The sequence below is a fragment of the Leptinotarsa decemlineata genome, unplaced genomic scaffold, assembly GCF_025532065.1.
Source record: "Leptinotarsa decemlineata unplaced genomic scaffold, Ldec_3_MD MMD2_tig00026336_RagTag_RagTag, whole genome shotgun sequence".
Lineage (NCBI taxonomy): Eukaryota > Metazoa > Arthropoda > Insecta > Coleoptera > Chrysomelidae > Leptinotarsa > Leptinotarsa decemlineata.
The window spans coordinates 13,570,350-13,595,270 of NW_027412692.1; the positions used below are offsets into that span (position 1 = coordinate 13,570,350).

The 24,921-nt window shown below is 35.1% G+C and overlaps 1 protein-coding gene across 1 annotated transcript in view; it reads right to left on the minus strand.

Moving 5' to 3' along the window:
• Nucleotides 1-6,030: 6,030 nt before the first annotated feature.
• The window catches only part of LOC111504005 (uncharacterized), a 206,684-nt gene continuing 187,793 nt past the window's right edge, over nucleotides 6,031-24,921 (minus strand). Inside the window, exons 5-7 of the mRNA XM_023158470.2 lie at nucleotides 20,852-20,959; nucleotides 19,563-19,622; nucleotides 6,031-9,221 (exon numbers count right to left, since the gene is read on the minus strand). Coding sequence (XP_023014238.2) covers nucleotides 9,135-9,221; nucleotides 19,563-19,622; nucleotides 20,852-20,959 — 255 coding nt within the window. The 3' untranslated portion in view covers nucleotides 6,031-9,134. The remainder of the gene's footprint in view (nucleotides 9,222-19,562; nucleotides 19,623-20,851; nucleotides 20,960-24,921) is intronic.

Here is a 24,921-nt window from a genome sequence, read left to right on the forward strand (position 1 = left end):
ACGAGTACAGGCACTGTTACTGCGAGACTTTCCGAACCGTCTTGACTTTTGCAATTGGATGCTGGAAATGATTAGAAGAAATTGTGACTTTCTGAAGACGATAGAATGCACAGCCTAATGTAGTTTTTCTCGGGACAAGATTATTAATTTTCATAATTGCCGCATATGGGCTGATGAAAACCCTCACGCTATTGTCGAAACTAACCATCCAGAACAGTTTTCTCTTAACGTGTGGCTCGGAGTTATTGGGGATTATTTAATTGGGCCTCATTTTCTACCTCCTCGATTAAAAGGTGAGGCATACGTTCAATTTTTAAGAGAAGTGCATCCAGTACTGCTGGAGAAAGTTCCTTTGGGCGTCAGAAGGGATATGTTTTTTATGCATGATGGGGCTCCTGTCCATTTTAGTCAAGTAGCACGTCAGCATTCAACTGAAACATATGCAAATCAGGTCGAGGAAGACCACAGAACTGGCTCGCTCGATCCGCGGATCTCAATCCTCTCGATTTCTCTATTTGGGGCCATTTAATAATAATAATAATAATAAATGTTTTTATTGCTACACAAAAAGCAGTTACAAAGAACAAGGTTGATTGATGTTATGTAGCAAATGGCATCGTTCGCTCTTCTATCTTCTGAGAAAGATAGAATGGCGCTTTTCCACGCAACCACAGCATTTGGTTTATCGTACACCTGTTCGCGATGTAGAGGACTTAAGAAACTGCATCATCGATGCGTGCAGGGTAATCAGAGAAACTCCAGGAATATTTGAGCGAATACGTGGCTCAATGCGCCGACGTCTAGACGGATGCGTAATGTCTGAAGGTAGACATATAGAATATTTACTATGATTTCTACATGTTGTGTATTTTATTATTAATAAATTAGTTTTGTTTATTACCCTTTAATCGTTTAACGCAGGTACTAACTGCAAAATAACAATAAATCCAGTTCGTATTTATGACGATGTATCTCTGTAGTTGTTCGTAAAATAATTTTTTGATGCGAACTGGTTTATTTTGGGCAAAAAACCCAAAAGACATTTTTTGTTCAGAATGAAACAGACTATCGGAAATAAATTTTTAAATGGTAAACAAATAATAAGACAAAAAGTTACATTGGAAATACATTTTAGGGGTTGCGTTTTCCACCCCTTACAACCATGGGGAAAACCAAATAAATTTCTGGCTAAATGTCTTTTTGGTAGTACAAAACGTCAGGTAAATTTCAATATTGTAACTTTTTCAGTGCTTGTGAAAAAATTTGTTATACAAATTTTATGTACTGTATCTTAACAAGAGATGCTCCAATGAAGTTTCTTTATATGAAAGATCCTATCCTTTTTTCTATAAGGAATCATCCCCTTAAATGTTTTACACTTATTCAGTTACACCCTGTATAATGTGGGTAAGACTGTTATTACGAAAAGTTTCAGCACGAAAACTATTTAGAGAAACGATTTTAAACAGTTTCCTATCAACTTCCTCATCTAACAACCAGTAAAATAATTATCACATGCTTTTAGGTGTATCAAAATTGATGATGAATATTAAAGTGGGGCGATAATGAAAATCGGAACTATTTTTACAAACAACTTGGAATATTGCCTGTCTAAGTGTAGGGAAAATAATACCTTGAATTCAACGTTTCCTCTCGTCTTGCCAAGAACATTCGAGATCATCTATTAAAGTCGGTTGTCAGGCGAAACGTGATAACGCCAATTTGCCGAAGTGAAGATCCCGTGAAAAGGAAAGCAAATGCGGCATATGCTACCAACTTTGACGTAACTTTCGGCACGAGATGATTTGAAAGGACAATTTGGGAAGCTTGATAATTATAACTGTTATTGATTATTGAGGACAAACTTCATTTCAATCTTCGATATACAGTGCATTTCTTTAATGTCCCCCTCCTTTTATTTTTTTGAACGGTCAAAAATTGAAATTTGGGATGATGAAATTAAAGCATGAATACTTTATTTTGAAGTGAAATTGACAGATGAAACTAGGAAAAAAATTAAATGCAAAGGGGGGTCTTGTGATACATCATTTTGAAGGTCCTGATAAGTACTTCACAACCCTAGAATATGAGGTCAATATCTTCCACTACTACAAAATGGCGGAACATTTAATAATTTCCTGAAGACAAACACATTAAAAATCTGTTTGAAATCTGTTTTTCCGTTAATCAGCTGTCGCCCCCATACGAACGACAACTCTCAGAAGTTGAGAAACTTGTGCGAGCTAAGGACTAACGTCCTTCCAACAACTACTCCCCTGGCTAATAGCCAGGGGAGTAGTTGTTGGCTCCAAGCAACTCTTCCTGTAAACCTTGGCGGATTAGGGCTACGTTCGGCTTCTTCCTTAGCTTTACCAGCTTTTCTGTCATCAGTCAATAGTGTTTCCGATCTTATGGATTCCATCCTTCCTTCCATATTTATTAATATTAAAGCCGTTTTTATTCTGAAGGTGAATCACTTTGGCATGCCGCAACTAATATTGCTCCTCCTACAGATGAAAAGAAAATACAAAGTGTATGGGACCGACCTCTTCTGAACATTATAATTGATAAACTTCTGAAATCTACAAGTGTATACGATAAGGCTCGTCTGAAAGCAGCAATGATCAAGGAATCGGGCGCTTGGCTGAATGCTTTACCTGTTGCATCTCTTGGAACACTATTAGACGATGAATCTTTCAGAATAGCAATAGGACTTGGGATGGGTTCATCTATTTGTGTTTCTCATACTTGTGTTTGTGGTAGTATAGTTGATGAGAAAGGTACACATGATTTGAGTTGCAGGAGAAGTACAGGGCGTACATCTCGACATCACCAAGTGAACGACATATTGAAACGAGCTATGTTGTTAGCGGATGTTCCTGCAATTCTGGAACCCTTAGGTCGAGATGATGGTAAACGACCAGATGGTATGTCTCTCATACCATGGAAATACGGTAAACCTGTGGTATGGGACTTCACTTGAGTTGACACGGTCGCGGCTTCCCATCTAGCCGAAAGTTCCAAGTCTGCTGGAACTGCAGCATTGTCTGGCGAGAAATTGAAAAGAAAAAAATACCAAAATCTTGGAAACAACTATCTGTTTCATCCAGTAGTGGTTGAAACTTTTGGTGTTTATGGCCCGGAGTCTCTGTTATTCGTTCATGAACTTGGAAGAGAATAGGCAAAGCAACGAAAGATCACCGTTCTACCTCTTTTTTGATAGAAAGAATTAGTATTGCTATTCAACGTGGCAATGCTGCTTCAGTACTTGGAACTATTCCTCCTTCACATAATTTTGATGAGATCATGCATTGCCCTAATTTCAGTACGGAACTGAAACCTCTTCGAAACAAGCCGAGATATGTGGATATTCATCAGTCTCCTATCAAGGTTAATTCACAAGTGATTGATCCACCTTCTTCTTTTTCAGTACGGTCAGTGGACTCAGGTCATTCTTGCCCCACAAATATGAGTTGCAGTCCTCGTAGAACTGGTTCCCTTTCAGTGGAAGAGCTTCATGAAGCAAGAGCCGAATCGATCCCCCTACGAAACCCTTCTCACTTGGAAAGATCGATCGCAGCTTGAGAAATGGTTCTTATGGAGATTCTGTGAAACATTTTCTTCCTTACGAATCAGTAGATAGTTGTCCTGAAAATCTAGAGAAGAAAATTGGATTGGATAATTTAGGAAACACTTGCTACATGAATAGCATTTTACAAGTGTTGTTCATGACGAAGAATTTCAAGAACGAAGTTTTAATGATGAACGAGAACGAGAATGTTTCTTACTTATTCATCAAACTCAAACAACTGTTCATGCAGCTGCAGTTTCGTAAGAAAGTATCATCTTTTCCACCAACCGATTTCCTGGAGTCTTTGAAGTCCACTAGTTACTCGTTCTTGTTGAATACTCTTCGTGAGCAAAACAATGGAAAAATCAATACTCCTGACCGTTCTGGACTGAATGATTCCGTACAGCCCATCTCGTCTTGTGTTTGTAAATCTTTTGCTGGAAAAATCCTTACTTGTTTACTTTGTGGTAAATGTTCAAGAAGTACCGAAAACTTATGTGAATTTCTGGAACTTCATCTAGCTTTTCCTAATATGACTAATAACCCGTCCGTGCAAAGCTCATTGTTAAATCATCTGAAAATGAAATTTTTAACAGGTGATGATCGACTGTATTGTCAAACATGCGCCAAACTAACTGACTGTTATAAGGAAACAAGTATAGCTGAGGCACCAGTCAATCTAATAATAACACTGATGATTTTCAAAAAAGACCCAACCTCTAACGGAAGCAAGAAACTCTTTGGAAGGTTCGAAATAGATGAACATTTCAACCTAGCAGACCACTATTATAATATTCATGCAGTCATTGTTCATTGTGGTTCTGGCATTGAATGTGGTCAATATTACACCTTGGTCAAAGACGAAACGGACTGGTTTAAGTTTGACGATAGTCATGTCACGAAGTGTTCTGGCGATGCATTGAATTTATTGGAGCCTCTGGAGACAACCTAAATTTTGTTTTATAAGAGAGAGGACATTGTTAGATCAAGATCTTCAGATGATGTGGTGCTGCAGGTTTTTTCGGGTTTTCCTGCAGCTGAAAAAGCAAATGCACCACTGGAATCAATGAAGTCGCCCCGGAGCGCCAATTAATTTGTATTGCTGTTTTTATTTTATTTTTATCGTTGTTTTAATAAAATGTTCAATATCATAATATGAAATGCATAGTCATATGTAAGGTTTCTTGGATTATTAAATTTTATATTCAACTTATATCGTTGGGCATTTTCGTTCGTATTCGCCTAGCTCAGGAGTGAAATTATATTGAATGCTGAAGACTTCCGATTGAATATCTGACTCGATTTTGAAAGAGTTTATCTTTCATACCATCACTCCCATACGAACTGTTTTAGTTTTCATTTTAAAGTCGGATGACATTCTGTAAATATTTGGATACAAAGTGTGAAATCCAATTGCAATAAATACAGAAATGAAATTTCCAAGAGTAAATTAGGGCAACTTTGGACTTTTGGTTCCTCCCACAAAAAGTAATATATTCATTGAATCGGTTAATCCATCAAGACCCTACCACTATTTATCCGGACAACTTTGATGTAGTTTCCACATTCACGAAGTTACTGGGATCGCAAGGGACTTGGTGGTCATTTGTTAGATATACACCAAACCTCTGTGGTTGAATGGGACAGAACTTCATAACTTTCTTCGAACATAGAAGATGATACATCTGGTTGAATCTAATCCCTGGGTTATTTGGGAATTGTTAAATTATATTTTATTGATTAGACTAGTTGATACTCATTGCTTGGCTCGCGTAGAATTTGTTGTCACAATAAGTTCCGTGATAGACAGTTTTAAAACAAATAGTTACAATTTCTTTTAACCCAAAACTTCAGGTTTCAAACTTCAAAACTTGACGAAATTCAATAAAATTTTTGAACTGCCATTCTTCCTCCTTGAGGATGGAAATTTCTGATTCTCTTTCTTGATGCGTATTTACGCTATACAAAGAACCTACCTGTATATTTCAAGATTCTAGGTTCAGTAGCTTCGGCTGTACGTTATTACGAGAATGTCAGTCAATCAGTCGGTACCCAATATTGAATAGCATCAGCAATAAAATAACTGAAAGGATCATAATGAAATACATTCGTAATCCTGCTGATCATACTCCTTACGCGTTATAAATGGGTAAAGTTTGTGAGGATGGATGGGTGTAATGTATGTATTCATGTTTTTTACTTTTTCACGCCTAAGCAGCTTAACGGATTCAATTGTAAGTTGGTATATAGATAGATCATGACCTGGAATAACACATAGGGTGGGTTCTCACGGTAACGCTGGTAAAACAGCGGGAACAGCTAGTAACGCTACTAGCTGGGTGAATTACATGGTTTTTGTTTTCAATGATCGCAATAAACTATGAAAATTTGCAGTATTTTCCGGACTTGTTATGTGAATTACTGTGTTGGCTATTACGGAGAAATAAATCAAACACATATTCAAAACATAGATCCATTTATTTTATAACTAACAGCTTTACATTCACAATGTGATGATTATGTAAGGAGTGATAGTTTTTCTTGAATCACTATTATATTGTGACTTTCATAATTATCTACCACGCAAAATATTTGATCACTCTTTATAAAGCTATACATTATTTACAACGACATATGTCGAGCACCAATCAAAATGGAGGTGAACAAGAAGAATCTATTGCATTTTTTGAACATGCTTGAAAATATCAAGACACAAATTGGCTGATTAGGTTGATGAGTCTATCCATCGGATTATTTCAATATAGAGGAAACTTCAGCAATTAAAATTGAATGTGTTTCAAAAAGTAAACGAAATCATGGAAACAAAATATTTGAGTTGCTCCAATGGATTATGATATCGAACTAGATATTTTGAATTTCGAAAATAACATACGTTGAGCTAGGAAGAATATTCTAAAACTACAAAAAATACTTTGTATAATCCTCTCCAATGATTTAATGAAGGTACATATTTATTGTCTAATGATGGATATATCAATAATAACACATGGAACATTTATGCAAAATAACCTTCAGTCTTAGCCTAAAGATAAGTTTTTACATATTTATACATTCAGCAATATTTTGTACATACCATTTCACTTAAAGCATCAATCAGCTAGCATTTTGTTTTTTTATTGAAAAAAATGGATGTTTCAATTTCGTAATATTAATGATCCTCTACTACCAATTGCAAAAATCCAGCAATTTATATATTTAAATGGTTGTGAAATTTCATAACCTCATCATCAGTTTTCGTCTTTTTGAAAGAGACGTTCACAAAAGATAAGGAAAAGAAACATAATTTGAGAACAAATACTCGTGGGAACATAGACCTGAAGTACCAAACGTTTCTGCCACTGCGGCAGGCATCATTAGTAGTATGTGAGTTGACTTCGACAATATCTGGCAATGAAAATGAAGAAGAAACATAAAAAGCGGCACATTTTTCGGGCAAACACAACGGCTACAGGGTCAGTTTCTTGTGAAATTTTCAAAAATATTTTGGTGGATCAACAACAAGTTAAATAAATCCTACCGGAAGGAAATTTGTTTTTCAAAAAAGAAACAAGTATCGAGGAGAAAACGATTTTTCTAATGTGAAGTCCGGATGAAACCGCGTCCGGTGTTTTTAGTAGTTCATCGTTACGGCTTTGCAGCCATTTTCAATGAGCTATCACTAAACTGAGGTCTCAATTTGTCTATTTCTCACGTAGTGACACGCTGTAAGGGGTTTTGTGACTCGACGCCAGGGTCTCAATCTGCCTACTCTCCAAATCTCATCGCTGATCTCTGCAAGGGTCTCGATCTGCCTACTTCCGAGCGTGGACTGTCGGTCCACCGGTAGTGGTCTGGTATTTATGTCCCTAGACGAGTGAAGAGGGGGAGTGGTAGTGGAAGCGATGGTGGAATTGATAGTGAAAGCGGGGATGTGACTTGCAGAAGGGAGGTGTGCAAAGTGAGACGGTTATGATCTTCATGAATGAGTGAATCATACCGTTTGTTGAGACAGTTGGGGCGTTTTTCAATTTCAATATCTTCGCGGATTGTGCGTCATTGAGAATTGTGTCCTTAGGTGTTCGTAGAGAAGTGGAAATGAGACTGTCGGCTGTGGAAACTGTTCTTATGTCGAGCTTCTTCAGAATTTGTATCACTTGTTCAGTAACATGATGAATATAAGGGCACCCGGCGATTTTGAAAAAATGTGTGCGTGTACTTACGTATTTTGATGCGTAGATTACGAATCCGAAAGAAAAAAGCGGCGCTCTCCATTATTTACAAAGTTATGGCCCTTCAAAGTTCTGAAAAGGGCAACTTTACAGCCTTCTTTTTCACAAAATAAACTATTTAAAAACACAAGCATCTCTTCACTAGGTCATCTTTACACCTTATTCCTTCTTCTTTGACACTTTTCACTTAAATAATCAACATTTTTCTTATAAAAAACTCAATTTTAAAACGAATGCTTCTCCTGGTGACATTATTCTATTTTTAGGTTAGTTACTAGTGACATTTCAGAAAAAAGCGGTTGGTATTTGCCGCCGCCTACTATTTCAAATTCGTAATACACCACCAAAAACTAATTTACGATCTAAAGAATGAAGGTAAAAAACATTTGAATTACTTTAGGAATATGGACTGCATCAGTCGTACCAACCATGCCATTAACCTTTAAAAAACGTAAAATACAGAGATATGTAACCAAAAAGCAGCTCCGTACATTTTTTAACATTTTCATTTGAAAAATGTTGATTATTGAAGTGAAAAGTGTCAAAGAAGGAGGAATAAGGTGTAAAGGTGACCTAGTGAATAGATGCTTGTGTTTTTAAATAGTTTATGTTGTGAAAAAGAAGGCTGAAAAGTTGCTCTTTTCAGAACTTTGAAGGGCCGTAACTCTGTAAATAAGGGAGAGCGCCGCTTTTTTCTTTCGAATTCGTAATCTACGCATCAAAGTAAGTAAGTACACGTAAACATTTTTTCAAAATCACCGGGTGTCCTCAAAACGAAAATTTACCGAAAAAAAAGCTTTCGGGTGGTTAGTCTGTTCATCCGGTTGTTTGGATATAAAGTACGGGTTAGCTGAAGTTGGAAGTCTTTGGATTTGGGATTGGCGACGAGTGGATTTGAGCTCGTCTAATTCCTTGGATCTCGGAATGGTTCAATTAAAATTTTTGTTTGTACACCTTCCATTTTCTTTTGCGAACATTCGTCAAAAAACACACAATTCGAATTCGACACATAACATATCCTTGACAAAATCTATATGAACGTCCGATGGTATCAGAAATGAAAATTGATTATTTCGTCCTTACATATAAATCTCTACAAAATATTAACTTACATGTTGATGGAATGCACTTCATGAAGTATAACATCAATAACAACAAAACCGTAATGTCAAGGAAACGCAAATTTATCCCCTAGAACACCGCATTTGTCAAACAAAATCCGAGTTACTACTAAATGTACCGGATCCGGAAGATGACACCCTGACGAGTAGTGAACAATCACTGTCACTGTCGAAACCGATGTCATCTTCGTCGTACCCTATAGAGTTCCTCGATCATAGTTCGATCACTTCGGGTCCCTTCCAAGTGATGCCAGCTCGTAGGAGGTTGAAGAAACGCATCACGCCGCTTATCGCTACAGCCTGAAAAGATAAATGATGCTCTAAGTTTGCCACTATTCATTGACAGTAATAATAATAATACAACTATCCTCCGAAGAGAAAGAAAAACGGATAAAATATTAAGATTTTCTCTACGAGCAGTCTTCATCAAGACCACTTTGTGAAGATGGTTGTTGAACCGTTTTATTCAGCTTATCCTGTTTGTGAGTCAAATTTAATAACTGAAGTTTCACCCCCTTCCTAATTCCTAAATCTAATAATTTTCAAGCTTTTCAAACCTTTCTCTTCGACATGTAATACGTCATAATCGTGGTTGAACTCATGCTTCTACAATTAATAAACTACTACTATGTTCTTATATTCTCTGGGAGGAGGTTCTTCCTGTTTGGCCAATATAAAGTTTTGAGTAGACGGGGAGAACCTCGTCTCATATACTCCTGATCTATTCGATACTGAAGTTTTGTCTTCATCGTCTTTAATAATTTTTTTTTAATTATTATTTGTTCTGTAATCCACATTCAATCATTTAGTTTCCAAGAAACGATTTCATAAACACTACTAACAGGCAGATCGGAAGAGTCTAGTTAGTCTAGTTGAAAGTGCGGTACGAAGGGATCTAATGAAGTGATAGACATTTGAGTATTAATCTCAATTCGATTAAAGCGTAGTAAACCGTTTTGCCCGTTAGAAACTACCCTCACTGTGTAACATCTAGGGTTGTCTGACGTGTTCATCAAATTCAAGCTTATTAACAATAAATACACCAAGAGATTCAGTGTTCAAGTTGTTTTCCAAGATATCATTATCTATTGAGAGTTCATTTAGCAGGCATTCAAATGTTATTATATATGTTCTGGGGATATTCAAGAATAATAAATTAGCGTCACACCAATTTTTCATTGTAAAGCTGCCAGATATATCTATCACAGTCAAATCATTAATATATAACAAAAACAGAAATGGACCTAACACAGAACCCTGTGGCACACCAGATGTAGTTGCCCTGCTTTCTGAGAGTTCGCAGAATAGTTCAAAAGCAAGGATATTAAGGACAACATTGAACCTGCTGGAATCCCTGGAAAATAATAAACGCAAACAATAAAATTTCCTACTGATCTGCATTTATGTGGAGTAAACTTTCTGAGAGAACATTTTTCCAAATGAATTTGATCTCCAGCGATTCAAATCCAACGTGAATCACACAGGCACCGCTCTTAGAACGCCGCAAGAATTTTCCTGCCTTGCTTGTGTTTTGTCCTTGGAAAAAAGTTGATCTAGAAACAATATGTTTACCAATTATTTATCGTTATTAGTTAAGGTAGATAATTGGTTTCAATTGTTTTTTAAATTACTGTAGAATATTAGTCCAACTGAGGAAACTACTCTGTAGTGAAACGTGTATTGAAAATGAAGTCTATGTTTGTGAAAGTTTGTAATTATCATCATGAAATTAGTTTTTTCAGTAGTAATCAAAAATTTACTGTTGTATTCGATGTTATTATTGTAATTTTTTGAATTCCTTTGCGGTTGTTGAATTGAATGGACATTTCTGAACCGTTTTATCAATATAAAAAACTTCCATTTCCAGTAATATGAATGCAATTTTCAGTGGCATCGTTGAGAAAAATCCCGAAATTTATTCCTTATCCGCAATAACGCCACCCACAAATAGACTTTCATATAAAAACTTTCATGATAGGTATAAACGACGCACAAAGAATAATTTATGTGTTATTTCAGCCGCGATATTCCACTTCTTCAGATGCAGGGAAAGTTTCCCATACGTTGTCAAACTTGAAAAAAATGCTAGTTTTCCACCAGAAAAGTTTCGAAACCTTTCTATTTGAGTCTGGCTCCGAATGCGAAAACGCATGAGTGGGCGATTTTCCGCTAAACTTGGAACACGGATCTGTGAGAGTTTTTATTAGCTTTCCTTGCGAGCTTCCAATGTTATGACACTCTTATTCCGAGATAAAAGGCCGATATTATTTCCACTTTGTGCTTTTCGATATTGGAGCACGGGATGCGTCGATGGTTTCAATTTAGATTCATGAAAGTTTACAGAGTCCGAAAGGAATGTATGAATATCTTTACAAAGAGAGTGTTTGTCACAAGAGATCGTCATAATAAGGATATTTTTGTGGGTTTGAAAAATGTCCTATACATGTATAAGTTTCTCGTCAATTTAATGTTCAATTTATTGTTTTTCGCTCATTTTTACTGTAAATATGATTTGTAATGTTATTCAATGGCAAAAATATTCACAACTCATTAAATTATAGGCCCTGAAGAAGCTTCACATTAGAAGTGAAAGCTTGGCAAAGTAAAGCAGAGTTTGATTTTTGATTTTTGACTGAGAGACCCTGTTATTCTATTTTACCGTATATATACAGTGTGTCCAAGATAAGGATCCTAAGCATGGGAATCTCAGTACCTGGTTGGAGATACAGCTTAGGTTAAATTAGGAAAAAGTTGTGTTCTTTAAAGCTTATTTACATGCCGTTTAGAAACTTGAAGAATTTTCATGGCCTGCTGAGATATTTGGGAAAAACGAGAATTTGACAATATCAATTTTATTTTTTTCTGACTTTATTTGAAAAGATATCAAAAAACGAATAAAACTTTTTCATTGGCACTTTCAAGGTACTACACGATGGTATTTTTAGTTTTTATATCCGACGTTTCGTTTTCAAAAAACCATCATCAACTGTATTTTTTTAAATAGCCCGAAAAAAAAGTACACCCTGCATCTGATTCCATTTTTTATTACGAATTCAAAGATGTAACACATGCCATTGTTTTCTTTTTAGTTTAAGGAAAAATTGAATTTTTTCTATTTTTAAAATGTATTTTTAAGTAGGTTAATAATGATTTTTTTAAAGTAATGAAAACAACAAAGAAATTAACGCATTTTTTATTTAATTCAAAGGAGGTGTTCAAACAGGTTTCCGTTATTTTCCAAACATAAGTATGATCTTCTAACTGTAGAACTTAAAACATCACGTAACATATCTGGTGTAATACTGTTAAATGCGACAGTTACACATTCTCGTAACTGCTGTTCAGTTTCAAAAGAATGTTGGTAAACCCGGTTTTTAACAAAACCCCATATGAAGAAGTCCAGAGGAGTTAAGTCAGGGGATCGCGCTGGCCAAGACACTTCACTAAAGGTTTCAATCCACCTTCCAGGAAATCGCTGCGGAAGATACTCTCGAACTTGTCTAGAATTATGTGCAGGAGCACCGTCTTGTTGAAACCAACAGTTATTGACCTGTGTCAGAGGTAAATTATCTTAACAGTCTTCTACATAGTTTTGCAATAAATGATGGTATCGTTCGGCGGTCAAAGAATTATAGTAAAAAAAAGGACCTAGTATTTTAGTTCCTAAAATTGCACACCACATATTAAACCCAAAACGTTCTTGATGTCTTGATATTTTCTCAACATGCGGATTTTGCTGAGCCCAGTAATGCGTATTGCGGCGGTTGAAGATACCATTATTAGTGACCATAATTTCGTCGGACCATATTATTTTTGAAGGGAAATTATAATCTTCTTCACACGCGTGTGTATACCATTCGCAAAAATTTCGGCGCCGTACGAAATCCCCTGGTTTAAGTCCTTGGCAAATCCTAAATTTATAGGGGTGATATCTATTTTTACGCAAAATAAATTGAGCTGTGGATTTGGCTACTCCTACATTATTTTTGATTTGCCTAGTTGATATTTCAGGGTTCTCAACAACTGTTTGTAAAACATTATTTTGGGCTTCTTCTGAAGATTCCTTTTTTCGAGATAAAACAGGCTTTTTAAATGAACCATATTCTTTTAAATTTCGAGCCAGCTCTAAGAAAATGGACTTACATGGCTGCTTTCTTTCTGGATATGTATTAAGATACATTGCTGCTGTATTTACAGTATTTTTGTGGCACAAAATGTAGCACGTTAGCATGTCAAACTTTTCTTCATGGCTATAATGCTCACCCGGCATATTCGACGATAATAACACAATATTATCTATTCAACAATAAACAATAATAACGACAACAGTAACAATAACTCTAAAAACAACAACTCGACAAACAGGCTAACAACAACGACAATTACTATTTTATCGTGTAATTAAATAATATTTGACAGGCTCGGTGATAGGTATTTACGTCAAAGCATTTGTTTGCAACGCCTACTTAAAGATTTTTTTTTAAATAGAAAAAATGTAATTTTCCTTTAAACTAAAAAAAAAACAATGGCATGTGATACATCGTTGAATTCGTAATAAAAAATGGAATCAGATACAGGGTGTATTTTTGTTTCGGGTCATATAAAAAAATAAAGTTGATGATGGTTTCTTGAAAACGAAACGTCGGATATAAAATCTAAAAATTCCATCGTATAGTAACCTTAAAAGTGCCAATGAAAAAGTGTTATTCGTTTTTTGATATCTTTTCAAATAAAGTCAGAAAAAAATAAAATTGATATTGTCAAATTCTCGTTTTTCCAAAATATCTCAGCAAGCCATGAAAATTCTTCAAGTTTCTAAACGGCATGTGAATAAGCTTTAAAGAACACAACTTTTTCCTGATTTAACCTAAGCTGTATCTCCAACAGGTACTGAGATTCCCATGCTTAGGATCCTTATCTTGGACACACTGTATATATATATATATATATATATATATATATATATATATATATATATATATATATATATATATATATATATATATATACATACCGACTTGTTGACTTCCATAAAATCTTGCTAGAATTCATGTTATGAAGGAAAGTAGTCGAACTGTCAGCTTCATGTGGGTGCTTCGTCATTGTGGCATAAAGAACAACAAGGATTTAGACAAGGCAGCTAGAATGATTGCTAACTGTAACGAATATGAAGATGTACCACTCCACTTAGAAGATCTGAAGAATTATGATAAAAACAAGGAAGAATCTGACTTTGTAATGAAGCTGACGCGAGACTGAAATGCTCAAAAGTAAGTGTGAATAAGCGAATCTCACCAGTGAAATTGACCAGAAAAGAACAAGTTGTTCTCACACGCTTGCTAATCGGCCATACAAAAATGACACATCTTTACTTGCTCCTAGGAGAACAACAACATCTATGTATAACATACCAAATAGTACTAACAGTACAACATATACTTGTAGAATGTCCAGAATATGAGGAAACCAGGAGACAATATAACAGAACTGAAGCAATGAAAGAAATTCTCTGTGTTGGTAGACGAACGTTGAGTACCTATAACTACCTATAGTTTCTAAAACTACTTATTTGGACATAACCCTCAATATCTAAATAATTTCCTTGAGTCAGCATGTCTGAAACATACACAAATTGTGTGAGAAAGCAAATCAACTTTCATTTTTCCATTATCTCACCAGGACATTTCAATAATCGACGAGAAAAAATATCCGTGGGACGCTATCCATCTGTGTAATTGATTTTTCATTATAAAGGCCATTAGAGAGGGCCATTAGAAAGGACTGATACTTGCAGTGGGCCTCAATAATGGAATCACCAGACGAAATCATTCATGCGGTTGATAATTACGAGTAGAAGCTTTGGGGGTGGTTTTCAAATGAATCAATCATTTCTCTTTTCAAACGCATCCTGGATTGTTACCCTCTTTCTCTTGAAGAAAAAAAAAAAGTTTGTAGTAAGCAATGGACGTATTCAGCAAATTAATACAGTTTTTCATAATATATTAGGTGGGCTAAAAGGTTCATAGGGTAACATGAAGATGGCGCTACTAGTATTCAATCCGTATGATTTTTAGTTAACCCTAACCTTCAAAAGACTCGTGTACAAATGCACGTGATATAATATTCATCGACTATCAACAGCGACTATTACATAGCGTTACTGGAGCGTTTGAAGGACGAAATCGCAAAAAACTGACCCATTTGAAAAAAACAAAAGTTGTTTCATCAAGATAATACACTATAACAGTGGTCGCCAACCTGTCGATCGCGAGCTCCCGGTAGCTCGCGGAGGCAATTCTGGTAGCTCTCACAACGATTTTAATTTAAAAAATACAAACTGCAAAAATCAGAGAAGCTTCCGAAAATTCCACAAAAAATCTAATTGTCATAATATTAAACATAAACAGCGGCAACGTTGCGGTGAGCGATCTGCCGCTGAAGCCATCAAGCTAGAATCGGCTAGAACCGACCAGCCGGACCAGCGCGTTAGTGTTCGAGAACGATCTGGATTGCTTCGAACGGGATAAATACGCACGGCGCGGCGACATTGCGCTTAGTTTAAAACTGAACGCGTAACCAACGTCCAGCGGTTGGGTTAGTAGAGAACAACAAAAATAATATTATGGCAAGCAGTTATAAGAAGGTAAAGACATACCACTTTCATTCGGAATGGGAAGAACAATACTTTTTTACAGAAGTTAAAGATAAAAATGTGTGTTTGTTATGTAAAACTTCGGTCTCCGTTGCTGAAAAAGGAAATATTGAGAGACATCATAAAACTGTACATTCTTATTTTGAAAAATCATTCCCACTACATTCTGCCGCCAGAAAGGAGAAACTGAAACAGTTAAAAAAGCAGTTAATTGGACAACAATCAATATTTTTAAGAACAGTCTACAAAAATAAGGCTGCAACTGAAGCATCGTACCGTGTGTCCCAGATAATTGCACAAAAAAAGAAACCTTATGAAGATGGGGAAATGATAAAACAGGCGTTTTTAGAAGCTGCTGATTCGTTATTTGCCAACTTTTGAAATAAAGACGAGATAGTTTCAGCTATAAAATCTATGCAACTTTCTGCTAATACAGTGATGAGATGTGTAGAAGTAATGAGCAATGATATTTTTTTACAGTCGAGAACGGACTTAGATAACTGTGTTTATTTTTCACTTCAACTGGATGAATCAACAGATGTCGTTGACACTGCCCAGATGGCCGTGTTCGTCAGGATGGATTTTATTGATTTTACGATTGAAGAAGATCTTTTGAAGTTCATTCCACTGAAAGGACACACTACTGGACATGAGTTGTTTTCTCATTTAAAAAATATTATTTCTTCCGAGAAAATTCCAATATCGAAAATGGTAGGTTTGACAATCGATGGCGCTCCAGCTATGGTGGGTTGTGATAAGGGTCTGGTGGCGTTATGTCGTAAAGATGAAACTTTTCCGCAATTTCACTGTTACCACTGCATTATCCATCAGCAAGCATTATGTGGAAATTTCTTGAAACTAAACAACGTTATGAAACTGGTGAGATTAGAGCTCAAGCGTTACAAAGAAGATTATTCAGAACCTTGGCCGATGAAGTTGACTGTCAATACGGGGACCTACTCCTTCACTCTGAAGTCCGATGGTTAAGTAGAGGACGGGTGCTGAAACGTTTTAATGATGTCCTATCTGGCATCATTATTTTTCAATGTTTATGTTCATGATAGTGCGTTACTTTTTTGTTGTTATTATTAACTATTTTTAAATCATACGTGACATGCCGTTGTGGCTGGATAAAAGTTTGTGTTTATTTTTCAAACACCTTCGTTTGATAGGTAGAAATGTAGCTATGAACAAGTACGTACTATTAATATTAGTTATTTTGTTATTAGTTTATTATTAGTACCTATGTATTATGTATTACCAGTTAAATAGTGAAATAAATACATATAATGATAAATTAACTGTGGATTATTTCATTTACGTTGCGTTACGTGGCTTCCGTGTGGGTAGCTCGCTGTTTATTCCAAAATTAACAAAGTAGCTCGACACATTGAAGAGGTTGGCGACCACTGCACTATAAGATCGGATCCAATCATGACGTCATCCTCTTTTCCAGCGAAAATTGGCAATTCAAATCCATTCAGGTGAGTTGTACATGTATGTGATACATCGAGAAGTGATTTTCACAAAAAGTATCAAAAATTTCAATCTCAATTCAAAAGTAAAAATAATTTTGTTCAATTAAAGATGAAGTGATAATATTTTTGTAACTCACTGTATAAAAATAACTATAAAATATCTTCAGAGATTCAGCATATCAAAATCATTCAACAACATTAATTTGTATAATAGAGTATTCTCTCTGTGTCTGCCAACTTTATCTCCAGCAATAATATTTCGAATGGAGGTTGGATTTTCTTTTTTTGAGATCTCAGAAGACAACTCGATAAGACAACTAGTGTTGTTGTTCTGACAATCCTGCAAATATCATTCTGCCAAAACTCAATTAGCAAGTCCATTTCCATTTTCCATTAAACTCTGCAGAACCACTCTGGATACATTTAACAATTCGAACGTAGAATTCGAAATTGCAGACACTTATCGATGTACCGCCTCCCTCTTCAGATAAATCAGCACTTCCGTATGCAAGACATTCTGCTTGGCACGGCATCACTTAATGGATGTATTTACTGTGGAATTTCTTCCACTTCGAAGCGAACGATGTGACTGAATATGTATGGGAGTATCAGTGTTGCTGAGATTCTGATAATTCCATTATTGAGGAATTGGTGGATAATAATACGAAGGATTCGGATACACGAAGCGAGTAGAATATTGAAGACAAAACCCGCATCTCTGTTAACTGAGGTTAAGTGCAACAGTAGATGATGATACTTCTCACATGACTCCAAGACTATTGTAATTTCTCTTGCTGAACACCATTCATTAAAAAAACTGGGGGATAGGGCCTATTCAGCGCAAACTTAGGTTGAAAAAGGATAATAATAATAATTATTGTTAATAGATACCAGAGGATATTGATGTAGTTCGGTATACATCATGCATTTGAATAAATAAATCTAAAAAACAATGTTTGAAATCTGTTTTTCCGTTAATCAGTTGTCGCCCCCATACGAACGACAACTCTCAGAAGTTGAGAAACTTGTACGAGACAAGGACTAACGAGGTCTTACCTTTTAACGATTTCTTAACACAATACATTTGGAGGCTTGAGTTAAAAGATGAAGAAAACAGATAACAATAGCAAAAACAAATAAATAAAAAAACTGCAATATCGGGCTTATTGTACTCATCAGAAGTGAGATATTCCTCATCTGAATTAAAACACATATTCAGTAAAAAAAATTGAATTTGAGTTTGAATGATGTTACACTTCCAATCGACCTAACAGGATCCAGTACAGCATTACCAGTATATAATTTGATTACAGAGATTCCGTTTCCGTCGCACCAGTTCAGCTTTCATTGGACACTTTTGTTGCCTTATTTGAAAAATTTCTGAGACTTTGTGCTTGTTGTTTCTGTACAGAGTTATTTAAAGTAAAACAATAAAAGCCTGTGCTTCACTATTGAGCTATCATTGAACAAACAGCAATGTTATGTTCATTCAAGAGTTTTGAAAAGTGGTGAAAATACAAATGAGTATTAAAACAAATGGATGTAGCCGTTATTACGTGGTAGGAGTTCCTCATGAAAAGCGAATGAACAATGAACTCACTCTTTAGTTGTTGTAGTACCAAACTGCAGTCACGTTAGTTAAAAATACAAGTATTCAACAGTTTACAGTTGATTTTTTACATCTCTTGTAAAATTACATTGAATCAGTAAGAAAATTTTAACGGGCAAAGAAAGTTGGTATAGCCAACTCTCTCTACGATCCGCATAAAAACACTGAAAAACCTGCCTCATCTGCTGAATTTAGATATCACGATGGTAATAGAAGCTGTCTTTTTGGTTATTTTGGTAGTTTCCTTGTGAACATGTCAGTGTCTTTAAGTCAAAATTGCGGAAGTGAGGATGGTTTCTTTGATGAAAATCATACTTTTGCCTTGTAACCAAGTTCTGCCCAACCATACACTGTACGACATCATAGTGATGAGGGCCACCCATCCCGAAACACGTGTCAATGAGATATATCAAGAGACCTGACAAACCTTCATTGCTGAATGAATATCCGGATTCGAATAGCACGCAGGTAGCTGTAGCTGCTTTCGTGGTATTTGGGTGCCATTCTTGTGAATACTGTTGTTGACTTCTATTGATGATGTGCTTTCTTATGAGAAACTGTTGCACATTCTAGCTCTTGGCTTCACCATACTGATGACAACCAAAGATATCCAAACACGTGTTATACCCGTTAAAAATTTCAACATTCAACATTCAACATTCAACAAGCACATTCATGAACAGCAAACTTCTACAACGTATGATTTGAAACTTCACCTCCCATAAGAGGAATAAAAACCCTTCACTTGTACCAATTTTCACAGGCATCAAACACGTGTCACTCGGCAGGGATTACGAGAATCAGGAAAACTAATTTCAAACTTGAATTTATCAGCCAAGCCTGTGCAGCGAACGATATCTACTTGAAAGTCCAAACTCTGTTCGAATTGTTTCTGTACTTACGTTTATCAATGTTCGGGAAATAAAAAACGCTACCTCGGCTTTGCAGAGAGCGTCGAATTCCTGCAACAAATGTAAATTTATGTAAATCGGGTAATTTTTTCTGTCGTGGCTGTAATTGAAATGAGAAATAAATTTCTTTTGTCTGGCAAAATACAGTGTAGATACGGAGGTTGTTGAATAGTAAAATAATGGAAATGAATCAACGGGAATTCTTACAGAATACGATTACAGATTACATCTTTTTTTTGAGGTATTACGATGTTTCTCAATCTGAGCAAAAGTTCGTGAGTTACATTGAATTGAATGTTTTGAATTGACAAAAATTTGATCTATTAGGAAACCAACACCAAATTAATCAGTAACTTGTATTCTGATTTTTTTAATAATGAAATCTTATACATATAATTAAAAAAAGCTTTTTTTGGATTTGTTATATCAAATCATACAATAACATTGAATATTCTGAATAAATTTTTCGTGTTTCAGTTGACTCAATGATGTACGTCAATAGAACAGGTACTTGAAAATGGTTCATTACTCCGCTGCTTAAGGAAATAGACCATGCTTTGTGGACAAAGGGGGATTAGAAATTCAGGAAATCATGAAGTTTCTATAGCTGAAGGTCCTGTTCTGCAACCTTTCCTTCTTGGGCGATTCACAAACTCTATTTTTCGACCAAAATCGGAGTTGGGAATGAGGTCCTTAACCTTAACAGAAAATGCAAATTCACCCAACCCTCAAGTTCTGTTTTAGTCAAAATATAATAGTCTTTGAATTGCATAACAAGCAAAATGTGCAGAACAGAACCTCCACTATGAATTCAGTCTTTTTTTTCGTTACTTTGTCTGGACTCACTCGCTCACAATATAATAAATCATCCACTAAAACTTAAAGCTGTCACATATTCGGAAAACGGCATTATCAATTAACGATCAATTTCTACTCCCTAGGGTGAGTGATCATTGGGTACGAGAGTAGTATGCCATGAGGGGGCAAAATGAGGTATTCTGGAATTTGAAAAAATGATTTCCATACTTCCATAGAGAAAAGAAAATTCCATACAGATAGTTTCTGAACATTTTTTCCAAAAATCGATAAGAAAAAATGTGATTTCTGTTCAATTCACATACATACGGGAAAGTAGTTGTTTCAGATAGGCTCTTTCGATAGTAATAATAATGACAAACGACCTTATCCATTTGCTGGAAATGAAAACATGAAATTTGAATTTCATTGTTAAAATCCTTCAATATGTGTAACAAAAAAATGTTCCAAATAATTATACTTACTTTATTTACATGATCCCTAAGGACATTTGAGTACATCATTGCTACAGCTTCTAATGCCATGAAGGTGATGAATCCTATCACCCAAGGTATGACCAGGGATATGTTTTCCTGTAAAAAAAGACAAAATAGTTATTGTATGTCATTTATCGTACGTAAACAATTATTTAAAGTTTACGGATGGTATCTTCATTGTTAAATATATCAAAAAACAGTTAACTAGTTTAGTGACCCAATCATTTTTTTGAAGAAAGGTTCGTTGGGTAACAGGATCAATTTTTTATTGGAAAAAACACAATTGTTTTCTTGCAACCAAATTTCCGAGACAACACTAACACAAAAATTCTGTGTTGGTCTTGGTGTTGTCTAGATCAGGTGAGTAAGGCGGAGTAGCAACCGCTGAGGTGTGAGATGGTACATTGTATTGGTGAAACAGGCTTTTCTTTTTCTGAAAATGTGGCCGTTTTTTCACAAGTTTTGCCTCCAGCTAGTCAAGTGATGATGCGTAGTATGCTCCTGTAACTAATGTTTTTTTTATAAGATAATCAATTGAAATAACTCCATGACTATCTAAAAAACAGTTGCCATTACTTTTACAGCCAGAAAAACAGTTTCATATCATATCACTTCCTTTGACATTTCAACAGCTTTTGATGTGTGCCTAAATCAAAGCTACCTTCATTTCAACAATCCTTCAAGACCTCATTGATCATACATTGAAACGTTGAGGGGGAATTTTTCAAACTAAATGGCATGCGCAGAAATTCAAAGTGTCCTAAGTCAGTTGAAAAAGCAGTTTTTTCTTTGGAGTTTTCATTCATTTCGATTTGGTGAAAGCCGCTGGCTGAATCAAGAGTAGTGAAGTATTGGGCTTTTCCCAGTTTCTCTAAAATGTCGTCAATATTAGGAATAGGAAATCGATCTTGAATTGTTTTATTATTCAATTTTCTATAATCAATTACAATACGCCATATTTGTAGTCCACTTGCGTCTGGTTTTTTTGAAACTATCCAAACTGGACTTGACCAAGGGCTTGAACTATTTCTTATAATACCGTCATTTAACATTTGTAATATTTGTTTGGTTACTTCTTTTTTGTGAATTTCTGGAAATCTATAAGATTTGGTATAAATTGGTTCCTCGTCTGTTGTTTTGATTTCATGGGTGGTTTGAGTTGTAGAAGAGAGTGGTTGATAAGGGTAATGAAAGACATTATAAACTTTTTTACAAAGTTTTAGGATTTTATATTTTTCTTCAGAATTCAAATGATCGAGGCGCAATAAATTTTCAATTTCCTGTTCATTTGAGAATGAATAATCAACGTCATTTTCAGCTTGATAAATTTCTGAATCATCAATTCGATATATATGAAGTGGTTCTGTTAGATTCATATGAATATCTTGAGAACTCAAATTATGAATTTCTACTATTGCTTGGCCATTTTCTACTGTAGTTATACCTTCTGGAATGGAACAGTTTTTATTCAAATTTATTTGTGGTACATAATAAGTTTCATTAACTGAAGTATTAACTGCAACTTTTGTTCTAAAGCTTTCAGTTCCACCTAAAGTTATAGTAAAGCAATCATATTCGGATGGTGAACATTGTAAGATTTGAATAATAAGATCATTTTTATACAAATATCTTACTTTAATATTCCAATTGAATCCCATGTTCTTAACATCTTTGAAACTCAACAGTCCATCAAAAAATGGATGAAAATCAAAAAGAGTAAAAATAATTTTTATGGAAATTCTGGAAAAGCTGGTATATCTGCTTCAAATTTAGAGGTTTGTTGTCCACAAGATGTTTTTATTATATTTGGTTTATTATAAATATATTGAGGAAAATGTTTTTTTGCCAAAGTCGGATTCAAAAGTGAAATGTGACTTCCAGAGTCTAGAAAAATATTGAGCGGTCGAAAATTTGGAATTGAAATTGCGATGAAAGGCAATTTTCTTTGATCTGTACTATACATTTCAAAGTATATATTTCAAAGTTCCATAGGCTAGTGCAGAAAAATTTTGATTGAAATTTTCGAGATTTTGATCAAGGTCTTCAGAAATGTTTTCATTAGATTGTTCTTTATTGTTTTGTGAGTCTTCAAATATATTAATTAATTTCAAACAGTTCATCAATATTCCTATCATCCAATTGAAGAGATTCCAACATTTTCTAAATCAATCAGTAGGTCATATGTTACCACAATATTCTGACTGAGCTTCTGTCTGATCGAACAGTAGAATTCATTTATATTGTTTGTTATCATTTCTATTTTTGAAGTAAATTTCTTTAACAAGTCTGATGGTATTCCCATAAATTCTCCGATAATTATTAAAATATAAATGAAAGTAAGGATTATCAGTGAATTTCCGCGGATGGTGTAAAAAGGCTTTTTACTTTTGTTTTGTTTGATAAAATATTTTTTGATAACTCCACCCTTTCTTGTAGACACTCGATGTGACACACTGACACACATTGTATATTGGTGACCTCTCAAATATTCAAATTTTCAGTAATTCATTCCTTATTCACTCTACTTGACATGGAAATTTTCTTGAAGAATGAAAGAGGCGGAATTTTTGTCCAAACCAAAAAATAAAGACACTTCCATACCACGCTTCTTTGTTCCTCTAATCGTTACACACTATGAAGACCAACGTTAATGGCCGTGAAGCAGAGTATATTGAGTTTTATATCACTTCAATTTCCGTCTATATGTTCACTTCGAAGCCACTCGGAGACGGTGTCAAAACTTTGCAAAACCCTCCACATCCCTAAATTAGATCCAAACCGCTGAAGAATTCAATTCACGCAAACACATTCGGGATCCTGTCGCCCTGAAACCTAAAAACGTGTCTTTATATATATTTTCGCCTCCGCGACTTGTTCTCTGGTGAATTATTTCCTGCTACAAATACCCTCGAGAGCGTCTAGAAAAAGGAAAATGTTTTTTTCCGATCCCGTCTATCCGGAGGCTGTAAAACGCTGCTGCTGTGAATTTCATGTCAGTTATACTGAACCAATGTAAAAGCAATTATGTTTTTGTGTATCAAGTGTGTGATATGCTAGTCGCAAGTGATTTATAGCTGGGTTGCCCGTTTTGATTTATCCAACTTATATTTCATGAGCGGTTAAATACTGGATGGTCGTTTTTTATTGACATCAAAACCAGGAGAACTTCAATTCGACACGATGATATTTTGAGGTATTGTGGTATTACTTTTGATTATTGAGCCCGGTTGCCACGAATAAAAAGACTGTTCAAAAAAGAAATCGTAATAATCTTGTATTATCCTTCCAAACGCATTCTGGGGGCGACGCCCTTTCACATTTATCTCGTGGAATGAAATCCCACTGCTGACATTTTTCTAGTTCCTGAAGTTTATGGTTAGAGGCGCCGAAACCTTTCATTATGAGTCTAGACAATGAAGAGACGACTACCTCTGGAAAACGAGCCGCTCTCACATTTTTGGCCTCTCGTATTGTTTTCGAAATTCAAAGCAGCGGGATAACACTCGTTTGGATAAATCAATGGATCAACACCTTTGAAATGAACAGGGAGAAGATATCTGCTCAAAAATATGTTTTCATAACCCTCGCAAAATTTATTTATCATTTGTATTCATTGAAAACGCGGATTGTGACTGGACATGCCGGTTTATGTATTGTTCGTTGATAATGAAATTGGATACTGCGGATTCAGTTATTAACAGGAAATATAAAACAAATAGTGCTTTATTGATACTACATGTTTCGGTGATAGTCAAAAAAAGGTTCAGGTTGATTATTACATAATTTCTGTTGATTATATCGGAATTTATATTACTGCCAGTATTGAAAATTTACGATCAATGTAACAATAGTTCACCTATTAATTTTTCTTATGAATCTATACCTGATCTTGAAAATTCATCTTCGAATATCATAAAACTTTTTCATAATGAACAAAATATTAAAATATGCCAAAAAATATTGAAACTATAATGAATTTGAATATCAAATCGAAAGATTTATAACATTCCTAATACAAAGGTAACTTGGATTATGTTGAATTATCTAGAATTCTTAAA